The 14,900-nt window shown below is 60.5% G+C and overlaps 1 protein-coding gene across 1 annotated transcript; it reads left to right on the top strand.

Annotated features, from left to right (window-relative positions):
- The first annotated feature begins 465 nt into the window (after positions 1–465).
- TEKTL1 (tektin like 1) lies at positions 466–9,875 on the top strand. Its single transcript, XM_065415285.1, has 7 exons — positions 466–1,020; positions 2,640–2,744; positions 3,859–4,057; positions 4,462–4,628; positions 7,192–7,287; positions 8,729–8,842; positions 9,675–9,875. Exons 1-7 carry the CDS (start codon positions 466–468, stop codon positions 9,873–9,875), a joined length of 1,437 nt encoding a protein of 478 aa, XP_065271357.1.
- Positions 9,876–14,900: the final 5,025 nt, after the last annotated feature.

Below are 14,900 nucleotides of genomic sequence, written 5' to 3'. Positions count from 1 at the left end.
GACCACAGGACCTCCAGCCCCCTGCCCGTTCCTACCCCCAGCTCTGATCCTCGGGACAGCCAGACCCCTAGCCCTCACCTCTCCCTGCTCTGACCATGGAGCAGCCAAACCCCTAGTCCCCGGCCCCTCCCTGCCCCCGAGGTCTGACCCAGTGGCCAGCCAGTCCCCTATTCCCCCCACCCCTCCCTGCCCCCAGATCTGACCCACCAGGTAGCCAGCCCCTTATCCCCCCATCTCTCCCTGGCCCCTGAATCTGACCCATAGGCCTAGGCAGCCCAGTATCCCCTGCCCTGTGTCAGACCCATTCACACACCGTGGGGCTGGAGTAACCCTGAGTTGGGTGGTCCCAGGCCGGAAGGCACCTTGAAGGGGTTAGGGGGCGGGGCTCAGGACCCTGGCTGTCTGTGTCAGAGGGGGTCCCTCAAGCCAGGAGGTGCTGACCCCTCTTTTCCCCCCAGCTCAGTCATGGGGCCCCCCGCTGAGCTGCTGTGGGGCCGGGCGGGCCCGGAGGCCTGGCGCAATGAGGCCAAGGCCACGGTGCGGTCAGCGCAGCAGCTGCGGGGGCGCTGCTGGCGGGAGGCGGTGGCACAGTGGCGCCCACCGCACCCCTCAGGCCAGCCCCAGGAGACACCCTACGAGCGCCGCACACGGCTGCAGGGCTGGCGCTTCAAGCTGGACGTGACGGCGGCTGGTGAGACGCTGGAGAAGCCGCCCGAGGGGCCGGGCATCACGCTGTGGAAGAGCAAGATGAAGCCCCCACCCTGGGTGAGCCAGCTGCCCCTGCCCTGCTTCCGGGACCACTGCGCCAGCCAGAGCAATGGGCTGGCTGCCCGCTACGCCAGCGCCGTGCGCCTGGTGGTCAGCCGGCTGCGCCAGGCGCTCACCGAGCTCAACGAGCAGGCCAAGCGCCTCAACCTGGCACGCCAGCGCCTCGATGCTGCCCTGGCCAAGGTGCGCACTGCGCTGCTCACCAACCAGCAGAGTGCCCTGGTGCGCGGGCACCGGCCCCCGGCCGAGCAGGTGAGAGCCCACGCCTTGTATCTCCCCGCACACCATTTCCCCGTCTGTGCCCTCTATCGCCCCATGCCCCGTATCCCCTGTGCCCTCTATCCCCTCGCGCCCTGTATCCCCCGTGTCCCGTATCCCCCCAGCATGGCCAGGTGTGGGCACCAGTCCCCAGCCAAGCAGGTGAGAGCCCCCACCCTATATACCCCGCGCCCCATTTCCCCTGTGCCCTCTATCACCCTGTATCCCCCGTATCCTGTAACCCCCCAGCACACCCAGGCATGGGCACCAGCCCCCCATCAGGCAGGTGGGAGCTCCAATAACTTGTATCCCCATATGCTCCATATCCCCTGTGCCCCATATTCTCCGCACCCCTTATCCACGCCCCATGTCCCCCCCTTCATGCCCAGACGTGGGCACCGGTTCCCCACCAAGCAGGTGAGAGCCCCCCCAGATCCCAGATTCACCCACACCCAATATCCCCCCCTCGTGCCCATCACCCCCCAGTATGGTCAGATGCTGGCATTGACACCCCCACCCTCACTGAGCAGGTGACAGCCCCCACCTCATATCTCACCACTCCCCATTCCCCCCAGACTCCATATCCTGCCCTGTATCCCTCCCGTGCCCCATAGCCCCAGCACTCCATGTTCCCCCAGCGCACCCAGACACAGGCACCAGCAGGTGACATCCCCCCATGGCCCATATCCCCGATACACCCTGTATTCCCCCAAGCCGTGCCACTCCCCCAGTATGGCCAGCTGCTGGCACTGGCCCGCCCCCCCGCCCCCCCACTGAGCAGGTGAGAGCCCCCTGTGCCCCATATCATACCCACAGGGCTAGGTGCAGGCATCAGCTCCACACTGTGCCAGTGAAAGCCCCCCGCCCCCTGTGCCCCCCCATGCCCCAGATACCCCCAAGTTGCATATCCCCCGCTGTGCCCCACCACCTCCCAGCATGGCCAGGCACCGGGACCAATCCCCCACCAAACTAGTGAGAAGTCCCCCATATTTCACCACACACTCTTTATCCACCCCCTATGCCCCATCACCCCCCATCACAACCTGTCACGGGCACCGACGACACCTCCACACAGAGCAGGTGAGAGCCCCATGGACCCCATATCCCTCCCATGCACCCCACATCCCCTCCCAGCACAGCCCCCACTGAGCAGATGAGAGTCCCCTGATGTTCCCCATCCTCCCCGTGCCCCATATCCCTCACAGTCACCCCCCCCCAACACAGCCACCCGTGGACACCGCCCCCCCACAGAGCAGGTGGTAACCCCACACCTATCCACCCCCTGCCCCATATCCCTACCACACACACCCAGCCCTGCTCCCAGCCCAGATCCCCCCAGTGCAGCCAGCACCAAGCCTGCAATGGCTGGCATTAAATTAATGGAGATACCCTATCTCCTACAACTGGAAGGGACCTTGAAAGGTCATCGAGTCCAGTCCCCTGCCTTCCCTAGCAGGCCCAAGTACTGATTTTGCCCCAGATCCCTAAGTGGCCCCCTCAAGGATTGAACTCACAACCCTGGGTTTAGCAGGCCAATGCTCAAACCACTGAACTATCCCTCCCCACAAAGCATTCACTCTGCCCCCGTCTCTGCTCGTCCCCCCGCGGCGCAGGCCCCAGACCAAGTGGACGCACTGCTGCGGTGGGAACACAAGGAGCTGCAGAGGCTGAAGGTGGAGCTGGAGGGGGACATGGACATGTCGGAGGCGCACCTCAAGGTGGGGCCGGGACGGGGGCCAAAGGCCTAGACAGCAACTAGATGCCAGGGCAGGTGCTGGGCACTGCCTGGTCGATCTGGCAGTGGGTGGGCAGATGTGTCGGGGGGTTGCCATCTCTGCCAGCATGCCCCCTTGGGGCTGGGCTACCAGCTCCTTTTTCTGCCGGGCCCCCTGCTGACAGGGGCTTGGGCTCCGCAGTGTACTCAGCACTCCATCCCAGGCACCGAAAAGCCCAGCAACCCTCAGTCCAATGTCCCACTCTGGACCCCCTGGGGCACTGGGCCAGGTGCTGGAGCCGGGGACTCTTCTCAGCGGGACGCCAGCAGCCCTTAGCCCACTACGTCAGGGCCAGGAGTACTGTCATCTCCCTGGTGGCTGGCAGGGAGCCCACCCACCCCCCTCTGGGACGCAGCCTGGGAACCCCGTAGTGACAGGTTGGGGCTGTCTACCCTGCCCATGCTACACACTGGGGCATCTTCCCATCGTAGACTGGGTGCTGGCCCCTCCCCTGGGCACCTGATGTGCCTGCTCCCTGCCGGTGTCTCCCCGTTTGCCCCACTCACTGGGCTGCCCTGGCATCCCCCACCAAATCCCATCCCAAAGGGAGCAGCTCAGCCAACCTGCACCCCCTCGGGCCGTCCCCTGCTGGCCTGTCTTGAGTCCCCTGCTCTGTCCCTCGCCGTGCTCTTTGCCTACCAGTCACCAGCCTGCCCTGCGGTCAGGGCGCCTCGCCCCCGGAGCCTGCTCCATCCCAGGGATTGCCCCATGTCTCTCCTTCCACCCCTCCCTGCCCAGGTTCCACCCGCCCTTCCCATGGCTTCCCCCTTGCCCTGCTGGGCCCTCCGCAGTCTCGTGCCGAGAGAGGCGCTGCAGAGATTGGTCCCTCTGCCCGCAGCTGTCTCTGAGCTGGGCACTCACACTGGCGCGCTCTCTAGCAGGAACTGGGCAGGTGTGGGGGGCACACTGACCTGTGTTTCCTGTGCCAGGCCCTGGGCGGATGTGGGGAGTGAGGGGTGTGGGGGACACACTGACCCCTGTTCCCCATTCCAGGCGCTGGGCGGGTGTGGGGGTTTGAGGGTGTGGGGAACACACTGACCCATGTCCTCCATGTCAGGTGCTGGGCAGGTGCCAGCAAACCCTGGGCATGCTGTGCCAGGAGCGGGGACAGGTGCTGGAGCTGTTGGGGCAGCCGCTGCGCATGGTGCTGCTGGAAGCCGAGCGCGAGTCCTGGCTCAGCCTGAGCCGTCCCCCGTCCCCCTTCGTAGTGAGGAACCCCACCCCGGAGCCCAGCCCTGTCGGGCCCTACACGCCAGGTATGATCTGGCCCGCCCCACCCCAGGGACCCTCCACAGCCCTCCAAGAGCCCCCCTCAGCCCCTGTGTACCACCATTAGCCCCCACTCACAAGCTCAGCCCCGTTGGGCCCTACACACCAGGTATGGCCTGGCCCCACCCCATCCCAGAGACCCCCCCCCCCCGCAGACCTCCAGAGACTCTGTGTATCCCTGGAGACCACCCTTCACTCAGCCCCCCTCAGCCCATGCATACTCCCAGGGACCCCCACCCCACTCACCCCCCCCACTCAGCCCCCCCAAGAGCTCCCTCATCCCCTGTGTACCCCCAGGGACCCCCACTCCACTCAGCCCCCCCACAGCCCATGAGTACCCTGATTTTGAGCCCAGCCTCACTGAGGCAGTTCTGATCCCATGTCCCTCCAGAGTGCGCGGCGGCCATTGAGGAGGCACGGTGCCTGACCCTGCGCTCCAAGGAGGTGCTGGCCACGCTCAGGGCAGCCACAGCCCAGGCCACGGCCTCACGCTACCAGGCCCAGGAGGCCTTAGATGGCAGCCTGCAGCGCAAGATGGACGAGACCCTGGTGCTCAAGGTATGGGGGGGAGGCATGCTCCCTGCCTCCCCACAAGCTGCCCCCCATGGAACCCCTGCCCCCTGTGCCCCATGGAACGCCTGCCCCCCGCATGCTACCCCCCACGTAACCCCACCCTTTCCTCGCCCCCCTGCACACTGCCCCCACGAAACCCCTCCCCCTGTCTCCCACAGAACCCCTCCCCATGCCTTTGCCCCCCCGCACACTGACCCCCATGGAACACTTTCCCTGCCCCCCCCGCACGCTGCCCCCCACAGAACACCTCCCCCTGCCTGTGTCCCCCGCACGTTGCACCCCACGGAACCTCACCCCTCCTCCTGCCCCCCCCACACTGTCCCCCATGGAACCCCTCCCCCTGCCCCCTGCATGCTGCCCATCTCGGAACCCGTCCCCCTGCCCCTCGCACGCTGCCCCCCATGGAACGCCAGCCCTGTCCCCCGCATGCAGTGCCCCCACACGCTGCCCCCCCACAGACCCCTCCTCCTGGCCCCCCCACACTGCCCCCCCTGGAGCCCCACCCCTCCCCCATCCTCCCGCATGCTTCCCACCACAGAACCCCAACCCTACCCCTGCCCCCCCGCACGCTGTCCCCCATGGAACCCCTCCCCCCCACGCTACACGCTGACCCCCACAGAACCCCGCCTCTCCCCCTGCCCCCCACAAGCTGTCCCCGACGGAACCCCTCCCCCTATCCCTGCCCCCCCACACGCTGCCCCCCACAGAACCCTTCCCCCTGCCCCTCGCACACTGACCCCCATGGAACCCATATCCCTTCCCCCACATGCTGCCTCCACGGAACCCCTCCCCCTGCCCCTGTCCCCCACAGAACCGCCCCTCCTGCCCTCTGCACGCTGCCCCCCTCGGAACCTCTCTCCCTGCCGCTCACATGCTGCCCCCCCACGGAACCCGTCCCCCTGCCCCTGTCCCCTCGCATGCTGCCCCCCAAAGAACCCCACCCCTCCTCCTACCCTTGCCCCCATGGAACCCCTCCACCTGCCTCTGCCCCTCTGCACACTGCCCCCCATGGAACCCCTCACCCTGCCCCTGCCTTTGCCGCCGGTACCACGCTGCGCGTGCCTAGGAGCCCTTTTAAAATGCCCGGGCCCCTGGGAAATTGCCCCCTTTGCCCCCACTCCCACCCCGTTGGCGGGCCTGCTTCCTAGACAGAGCCCCTGGGCTCCAGCCCAGTCTGTGCCCAGCCTCCCTGAGCAGAGCGGGGGATCCAGCTCCCTCTGGGGCGCTGGGCACTAGGTGCATGGCTGGGCAATTGGCCTTCCCCTTGTCCAGGTGCATTCGCCACGGAGCCGGGGTCGGCCTCGGCCAGTTCAGCCAGGCCTCATTCAGACTGACCTGTCCGGAGAGCCAACAGTCCGGCCCCGGCCCCGCCCCCGCCCCCAGGAGCCCTGTGCAAGTGAGGAGACACTGAGGCACACGCAAACATCATAAAACTATAACAGAAAATTCCCACTTCCTCATACCCGCCCCATAAATCGCCTGGAGCCCCAAACCAGTGGGGCTTTCAGCCTGGCTGGGGGAGCCCCTGCCCCACATTCCCCCTATCCCACCAGCCCCACAGCCCATACCCCATGCTAGCACCATGTCCCCAGCTCTATACCAGACCCACAGCCCCTCCCCACTCCCCCCCATTTCCCCAGCTCAATACCAGACCCACAGCCTCTGCCCCACACTCCCCCATCCCCCCAGCTCTATACCAGACCCATAGCCCCTGCCCCACACTCCCCTATCCCCCCCAGCTCTATACCAGACTCACAGCTCCTGCCACACACTCTCCCCATCCGCCCAGCTCTATACAAGCCCCACACTCCCCCATCCCCCCAGCTCTATACTAGACCCACAGCCCCTGCCACACACTCTCCCATGTCCCCAGTTCTATACCAGCCCTGCAGCACCTGCCCCATGTTCCCCCCATCCCCCCAGTTCTATACCAGACCCACAGCCCCTGCCCCATGCTTCTCCCATCCCCCCATCCCCCTCCCAGACCCACAGCCCCTGCCCCATGCTCTCCCCATCCCCCCTCCCAGACCCCCACAGCCCCTGCCCCATGTTACCCCATCCCCATACCTGACCCACAGCCCCTGCCCCACGCTCCCCCATGCCCCCAGCAGTATACCAGCCCCACAGCCCCTGCCCCATGCTCCCCCATGCCCCCCAGCTCTATACCAGCCCCACGGTCCCTGCCTATGCTCCCCCATCCCCCCAGCTCTATACCAGCCTCACAGCCCCTGCCTCACACTCCCCCCATCCCCATAGGCAGCTCTATACCAGCCCCACAGCCCCTGCCCCACACTGCCCTCATGCCCCCATCCCTATATCAGACCCACAGGCCCAGATCCACACTGCTGGGGCAGGGGATGGCACACTAAAGGACTGATTGTGCCCCACCCCCATTGGGAGGCCACGGGGGGCTCAGGCCCCACCTACAGGCTAGGGGGAAGGTCTCTGGTGTGGTCCCCAAACCTGGGGGTTGAGGGGTGGGGTGACCCATCCCTGCGGGGACCCAGCATGCCCCCCACACCTCATCCTGTGCTCCCTCCCTGGCCAGGAGCGTCTCTACATGGCTTTGGGGGGCATGCGCAGCACCCTGAACCGCTGCCAGCGCTTCCACGGGGAGCTGGGCATCACCCAGGGCATGACCATGGTGAGTGGGGGCGGAGGGGGTTGCGGGGGATGACCCTGTGCTGGGAGGGCAGGCAGGGACCAGCTGGGGGCAGGCAGGGAGTGACACTGCTGGGGGGCGGGCAGGGGTGTTACCCGCTAAAATTCTCTGTTACTCACACACTCTAGGGCACCCACCTTTACCCAGTTCCTAGGGCTCAAGGCTTAACCCTCTTTATTTAGGCACCCCAACCCTTTTTCAGTTCCTAGGACTCCAGGCAAAAGGCACCTAACTTTACCCCTCCATGGGCTCCAGGCAAACATCCTTTCCCTGTGGACTCAGAGCTTAATCTTTTGAGGGGTTTACGGGATCTTTTACCAGTGAAAGAGCCCTGCACAGTAATATCCTACGTAACCTCTATTTATTAACAATCACCAAAAACCAGAATGCACACACCACACATTAAATGCTCACCACTCCCAATAAGATGAACTTTTCTTGATGGCCCGTCAGGATCAGGTCATCTGGGGGACTCCAGGTTCTGCACGGTGTCATTGGCAGGGTGTTGAGGTCTGGCAGCTCTGTTCTTGGGGCTGTGTCCTGGAGTTGGTTCCCAAAGAACTTCCTTTTGGACCCCAGTTTATACAGTGAAACTTGAAGCCTGCTTAGCTGTACTTTAACCAATCATTTTACTAAAATTTTACTAACCAATGCTAACATATTGTAACAATTTTTTTAACCAATCCTACCCCACCACCTTAATTAATTTACACTTAGCAAAATTAATTATGTAACAGACAGAAACAATTAAAGAACCAGACAGAGATCATACAGACAAACAACAGGGAAGTGGGGACCATAATGACAAAACAATAAAGAAATGAGGATTTCACAACCACAACTATTGATAAGTGATTTCTTGACAGACACAATTCTGTCAAACTAAGTTTTCTTTAACCATCTTAAGATCTGTTTCTTTATCTGGTGATAGTGGGTGCCATTAGGACGGGGTCTCCTTCTTAACAGCCTGATATTACATTGTTTTAATGTAATTTAGATGGAATGTGAGGATGTGACTTCCTGCTTCTCAGCTAATGGCTGCGGCTCTTTTAATCTGGGTGCAAAGGAAGGCCTTAGGCTTTAGGACTTGCAATATGGCTACAGACAAAGGCCTTATCCTTACCGGGAGACCAGCTGGGGGCAGGCAGGGAGTGACACTCTGCTGGGGGGGCGGGCAGGGAAGAAGGGAACAGCTGGGGCACCCAGGGGATGGACAGAGAGGAAGAAAGGACCAGCTGGGGGCACCCGGGGGATGGGCAGAGGAAGAAGGGACAGGCTGGGGGCACCCGGGGGATGGGCAGGGGAAGGGGAGACTGGCTGGGGGCACCCGGGGGATAGGCAGGGGAAGAAGGGACCGACTGGGGGTGGAGGGGGCTCTTCCAGGTGATGCTGCCCTGCTCTGACCCCTGCTACATTGTTCTAGGGCCCTGAGTCCAGCCAGGACCTGGAGGCGCGGGAGAAGCTGACTCGGCCCCTGGTGCGGGTGTACCAGCGCCATGTGGGCACCCAACTGCCTGAGGCCCAGATCCTCACCCAGGTAATTTCCAGTGATCGCACCCACTGGTACTGCTGCAGGGAGCGGCATTGTTGCCCATCTGGGGGTACCTTGCCTGGTTGTGATGGCTATAGGGGGTGATGGTCTTTCTGAGCAGGAGTACTTTGCCCAGTTGTATGAGGGTGACGGTGTTGCTAGATGGGGGTACCTTGCATGGCTGAGATGGCTATAGGGGTGATGGTCTTTCTGAGCAGGAGTACTTTGCCCAGTTGTATGAGGGTGAAGGTGTTGCTGGATGGGGGTACCTTGCATTGCTGGGATGGCTATGGGGGTGATGGTTTTTCTGGGCAAGGGAACCTTGCACAGCTGAGGGGGCTTTCAGGAGTGATGGTGTTACTAGTTGGGGGTATCTTGCCCAGCTATATGGAGTTACTGGATGGGGATATCTTGCCCGGCTGTAGGGAATGATGGTGTTGCTGAGTAGGGATACCTTGCCTGGCTGCGATGGCTGTAGGAGTGACAGCATTGGTTGGCAGCGATACCTTCCCCAGCCATAGGGGAGTGATGGTGTTGCTGAGTGGGGGTACCTTGCCTGGCTGTGATGGCTGTAGGGGTGACAGCATTGCTTGGCAGGGGTACCTCACCCTGCTACAGGGAGGTGATGGTGTTGCTGGAGGAAGGGTGACTTTGTCTGGCTGCTAGGGGTGAGATGTAGCTAGGTGGGGGTACCTCCCCCTGCTGCAGGGAGGTGACGATGTTGCTGGAGGAGGGGTGACTTCACCAGGCTGTTAGGGGTGAGGTGTAGCTAGGCTGGGGTACCTCACCTGGCTGCAGGGAGGTGACAGTGTTCCCTGTCCGCCTGTCCCTCCCCTAGGGCAGCGTGCTGCTGGAGCGCTCCATGCAGAAGGCGGCGGCCAACGTGCAGCAGATGCAGGCCACCCAGCGGCACCTGCACGCCTCCATCCGTGACAAGCAGACGGGCTTCCACGTGGACGCCAGTGTGCAGCGCCTGCGCCGCCGCCGCATGCACCCCCGCAGCAGCCTGGAGGAGGCCCGCCAGCTGCTCTGCTCCTAGGGGGCCCCCACAGCCAGAGCACGAGAATAAAATCCCCAGAGACCTTTGACCTGCCCAAGAGTGTTACCCCACCGGGGAGGGGGGGATGCGGGTCCTGGAGCAGGACAGGCTGGGGAGGCCAGGGGAGGTGGGGATGGGGGGATCAGGGGCATCGGGGAAGCCGAGTGGGGTGGGGGAGGTGTCACAGAGCCACAAGATCGGTGCTAACCCCCAGCTTTTAAACAGTCCCTTGGAGGATCCACTTATAGACTCATAGACTTTAAGGTCAGAAGGGACCATTATGATCATCTAGTCTGACCTCCCGCATGATGCAGGCCACAAAAGCTGACCCACCCACTCCTGGAATAATTCTCTCCCTTGACTCAGCTGTTGAAGTCCCCAAATCATGATTTAAAGACTTCAAGTCGCAGAGAATCCTCCAGCCAGTGACCCCCTGCCCCATGCTGCGGAGGAAGGCGAAAAACCTCCAGGGCCTCTGCCAATCTACCCTGGAGGAAAATTCCTTCCCGACCCCAAATATGGCGATCAGCTGAACCCTGAGCATGCGGGCAAGATTCTCCAGCCAGACCCACCCGAAAATGTTCTCTGTAGTAACTTGTAATATCCCATCATTGACCATTGTTACTAATTACCAGCGATGGCACGTTATTGACCTATTGACTAAAATCACGTTATCCCATCAAACCATCCCCTCCATAAACTTATCAAGCTTAATCTTAAAGCCAGAGAGGTCTTTTGCCCCCACTGTTTCCCTCGGAAGGCTGTTCCAAAACTTCACCCCTCTGATGGTTAGAAACCTTCGTCTAATTTCAAGCCTAAACTTCCCGACGGCCAGTTTATATCCATTTGTTCTCGTGTCCACATTAGTACTGAGCTGAAATAATTCCTCTCCCTCCCTGGTATTTATCCCTCTGATATATTTAAAGAGAGCAATCATATCCCCCCTCAGCCTTCTTTTGGTTAGGGTAAACAAACCGAGCTCCTCGAGTCTCCTTTCATACGACAGGTTTTCCATTCCTCGGATCATCCTGGTGGCCCTTCTCTGTACCTGTTCCAGTTTGAGTTCATCCTTTTTAAACATGGGAGACCAGAACTGCACACAGTACTCCAAATGAGGTCTCACCAGTGCCTTCTTCAGTGGGCCAGACCCCCCCCCCAAGGGGTCCCACTCTTCTGCAAGGGGAGGCCATGTGGCCTCACTACCTCCTGGAGTGAGCCCCTGGGCTCCAGCCTTGCTGCTTCACGCCCTGAGCTCTGCCCAGCGAGTCCAGCTGAGCCAGACCCCTGGGCAGAGACCTGCCCACTCTGCAGGGCCCAGTGCGTTGGGGGGTGTCAGCTGTTCAGTGCTAGGGGCTACCGTCGTCTTTCTGGATCCTCCATTGATTCGGGTCAGTTTCAGCCAGTCCTCTAACAAGCCAGGCAGCGAGGTGACACCCCCCCCCCCATCTCTCCTGCGCTGCCCCAGGAGCAGAGTTAACCCTCCTGCACTGAAAAGTACTGGGGGAAACTGAGGCACGCATTAGCATCAGAAAAAATATTACAGAAAATTCCCACTTTGTCACATGGAGGCCAGGGGGTGAGGGTTGGGGAGCAGAGGGGAGGCTGGGTGGGGAAGGGATCTGGGAGGGAATAGGGGATGGGGGAGGCCAGATGGGTTGGGACTTGGGAGGCACTGGAAAAGCTAGCTATAGTGGGGGTTGGGGAGGCCAGGGGGCACTGTGGAGGCCATGTGGGGTGAAGGTTGGGGGACAATGAGAAGGCTGAGTGAGGTGGGGGTTGGGGGGCACGGGCCGCTGGGGAGACTGGGTGGGATGGAAGTTAGGGGGCAAAGGAGGAGGCCAGGCAGGGTGGAGGCTGAAAGGGGCAGGGGGACTGGAGAGGGTGGAGGGGGCGAGGGTTGGCGGGTGACAGGGGAAGCTGGGTGGAATGAGAGTTGGGGGGCACTGGGAAAGCCAGGCTGGGGGCAGGCCGGGTGAGATGGGAGTTAAGGGGGGCATAGGAGAGGCTGGGCAAGGTGGGGTGGGGAGGACACCAGCAAGCCCCCTGTCAGGCTCTGGGGAGCCAAGCCCACTCCTCCCTCCATAGCTCCGGACACATCGGCACAGCTGCCTTGACGTCCCTCAGCCAAGAGGCTGGCCGAACACCGAGGGGCCCAGCAAGGACGCTCCTGGCCCGCGCTACCTGCCCCCGGCGACTGGCCTTGACCCTTTCACCATGTGGCCGATGTGCGAGCCAGACTGGCTGGCGGCTCCCTCCCCCAGAGCCGAGCCGGCTGCGCAGGGCTCCTAGTGAGGCCGTCACCGACGCACATGCATGGGCACCTCCCTGGGCCCTCCCTGCTAACTGGGGGGCCCTGCCACGCTAGGCAGAACCCCAAAGAGATTCCAGGCCGAGGCGTTCTGCCGACTTAGGCTTGTTGCCTGGCATTTCCATGCCCCACTAGCCCTAGCCCTGGTCTACACTACGGGGTTGGGTCGAATTTAGCTGCATTAGGTCGATTTAGAAATGACCACGTCCACACAACCAATCCCGTTCCGTCAACCTAAAGAGCTCTTAAAATCGACTTCTGTACTCCTCCCCGATGAGGGGAGTAGTGCTAAAATCAACCTTACTGGGTCGAATTTGGGGTAGTGCTGACGGAAATCGACAGTATTGGCCTCCGGGAGCTATCCCAGAGTGCTCCATTGTGAGCGCTCTGGACAGCACTTTGAACTCCGATGCACTAGCCAGGTACACAGGAACAGCCCCGGGAACGTTTGAATTTCATTTCCTGTTTGGTCAGCGTGGCGAACTCAGCGGCACAGGTGACCATGCAGTCCCCCCAGAATCATAGAGCATAGAATGTTTCTACGCTCCCCCTATCATCTCCGTCCCTCAGGTTATCGCAGATTAGAAGGCAAAAAAAATGCACTTGCAATGACATGTTTGCTGAGCTCATGCAGTCCTCCCGCACTGATAGGGCACAGCTTAATGCATGGAGGCATTCAGTGGCAGAGGCCAGGAAAGAATTGAGTGCGAAGAGCGGAGGCAGGACGCGATGCTGAGGCTAATGGGGGAGCAAACGGACATGATGAAGCGTCTGTTGGGGGAGCAAATGGACATGATGAAGCTTCTGTTGGAGCTGCAGGAAAGCCAACAAGAGCACAGACCCCCGCTGCATCCACTGTATAACCGCCTACCCTCCTCCCCGTGTTCCATAGCCTCCTCACCCAGACGCCCAAGAACGCAGGGCGGGGAGGCTCCGGGCACCCAGCCACTCCACTCCAGAGGATGGCCCATGCAACAGAAGGCTGTCATTCAAACAGTTTGATTTTTAGTGTGGCTACAATAAGCAATGTGGCCTTGAACTTCCCTCCTCCCCCACCCCACCGTTATCATTGTCCGTTATCTCATTTTTTTTTTAATTAATAAAGAAAGAATGCATGGTTTCAAGAATGCATGGTTTATTTTGAAGGGGGGAGGGTGGTTGGCTTACAGGGAATTAAAATCAACAAAGGGAGCGGGTTTGCATCAAGGAGAAACACACACAACTGTCACACCGAAGCCTGGCCAGTCATGAAACTGGTTTTGAAAGCCTTTCTGATGCGCAGCGTGCCTTGCTGTGCTCTCCTAATCACCCTGGTGTCTGGCTGCTCATAATCGGACGCCAGACGATTTGCCTCAACCTCCCACCCCGCCATAAACGTCTCCCCCTTACACTCACAGATATAGCAAGCAGCAATAACAATGGGAATGTTGGTTGCGCTGAGGCCTGACCAACAGCGCCAGTGAGCTTTTAAACGTCCAAAGGCAAATTCTACCACCATTCTGCACTTGCTCAGCCTATAATTGAACTGCTCCTTACTACTGTCCAGGTTTCATGAGCCATGGGAGCCATGGGAAGTGGTGGAGCCGTACACCATGCCCTGGAGTTTGCTAGGAGCCGGGCAGAGAAGACGTTCCCAGAACCCCCGGCCAAGCTACATGTCCGACGAGGACGGGTACCAGTCCTACTGCACCGTCTGCTGCGAAGGCACCCAGGAGGACCAGAACAGATCCGCCGAGCTTGTCGCTGGGGAGCAGGAGAGCAGAGTTGCAGGGGAAGTGGTGGAGCCATACACTGTGCCCTGGAGGTTGCTATGAGCCAGGCAGGGAAAGATGTTCCCAGAATCCCCGGACAAGCTACATGTCCGACAAGGATGGTACCTAGTCCTACTGCACCGTCTGCTGCGAAGGCAAGGAGCTGCTGCTTTGTAGCAATGCCAGCTGCTGAAGGTGCTTCTGCGTCAAATGCTTGGAGGTCCGGGTAGGGCAAGGTACCTCGGCCAAGGCAAAAGAGCAAGAGCCCTGGAGCTGTTACATGTGTCAACCACAGAAGTGCTATGGGGTGTTACAGTGCCGATCGGACTGGAATGTACGGCTGCAAGACTTCTTCACCAGTGACAAAAGACAGGAATATGATGCACCTAAAATCTAAAAAGGCCCTCACATTTCCCAGAGTCACTACCCTTGATAACAGAACGTCAATGATTGCATTGGCTACTTGGATCACAGCAGCCCCCACAGTAGACTTGCCCACAACAGCAGCGGTGACGGTGAGCTGAGCAGGCTCCATGCTTGCCGTGGTATGGCATCTGCATGGGTAACCCAGGAAAAAAGGCACAAAACAATTGTCTGCCGTTGCTTTCACGGAGGGAGGGGCGAATGATGACATGTACCCAAAACCACCCACAACAATATTTTTGCCCCATCAGGTATTGGGAGCTTAACCCAGAATTCCAATGGGTGGCAGAGACTGCGGGAACTGTGGGATAGCTACCCACAGTGCACCGCTCTGTAAGTCAATGCTAGCCACGGTAGTGAGGACGCACTCCGCCGACTTAATGTGCTTAGTGGGGACATACGCAATCGACTGTATAAAATCGATTTCTAAAAATCGACTTCTATAAAATCAACCTAATTTTGTAGTGTAGACATACCCCTAGTTCAGCACCAGCTATGCCCGTCCTTCTCCTTGGAGAGCTTATTTTGCCTGGGCAATTGGTA

Source organism: Emys orbicularis, chromosome 13, assembly GCF_028017835.1.
Source record: "Emys orbicularis isolate rEmyOrb1 chromosome 13, rEmyOrb1.hap1, whole genome shotgun sequence".
Taxonomy (NCBI): Eukaryota; Metazoa; Chordata; order Testudines; family Emydidae; genus Emys; species Emys orbicularis.
This window is presented reverse-complemented; position numbering and strand designations above follow the sequence as displayed.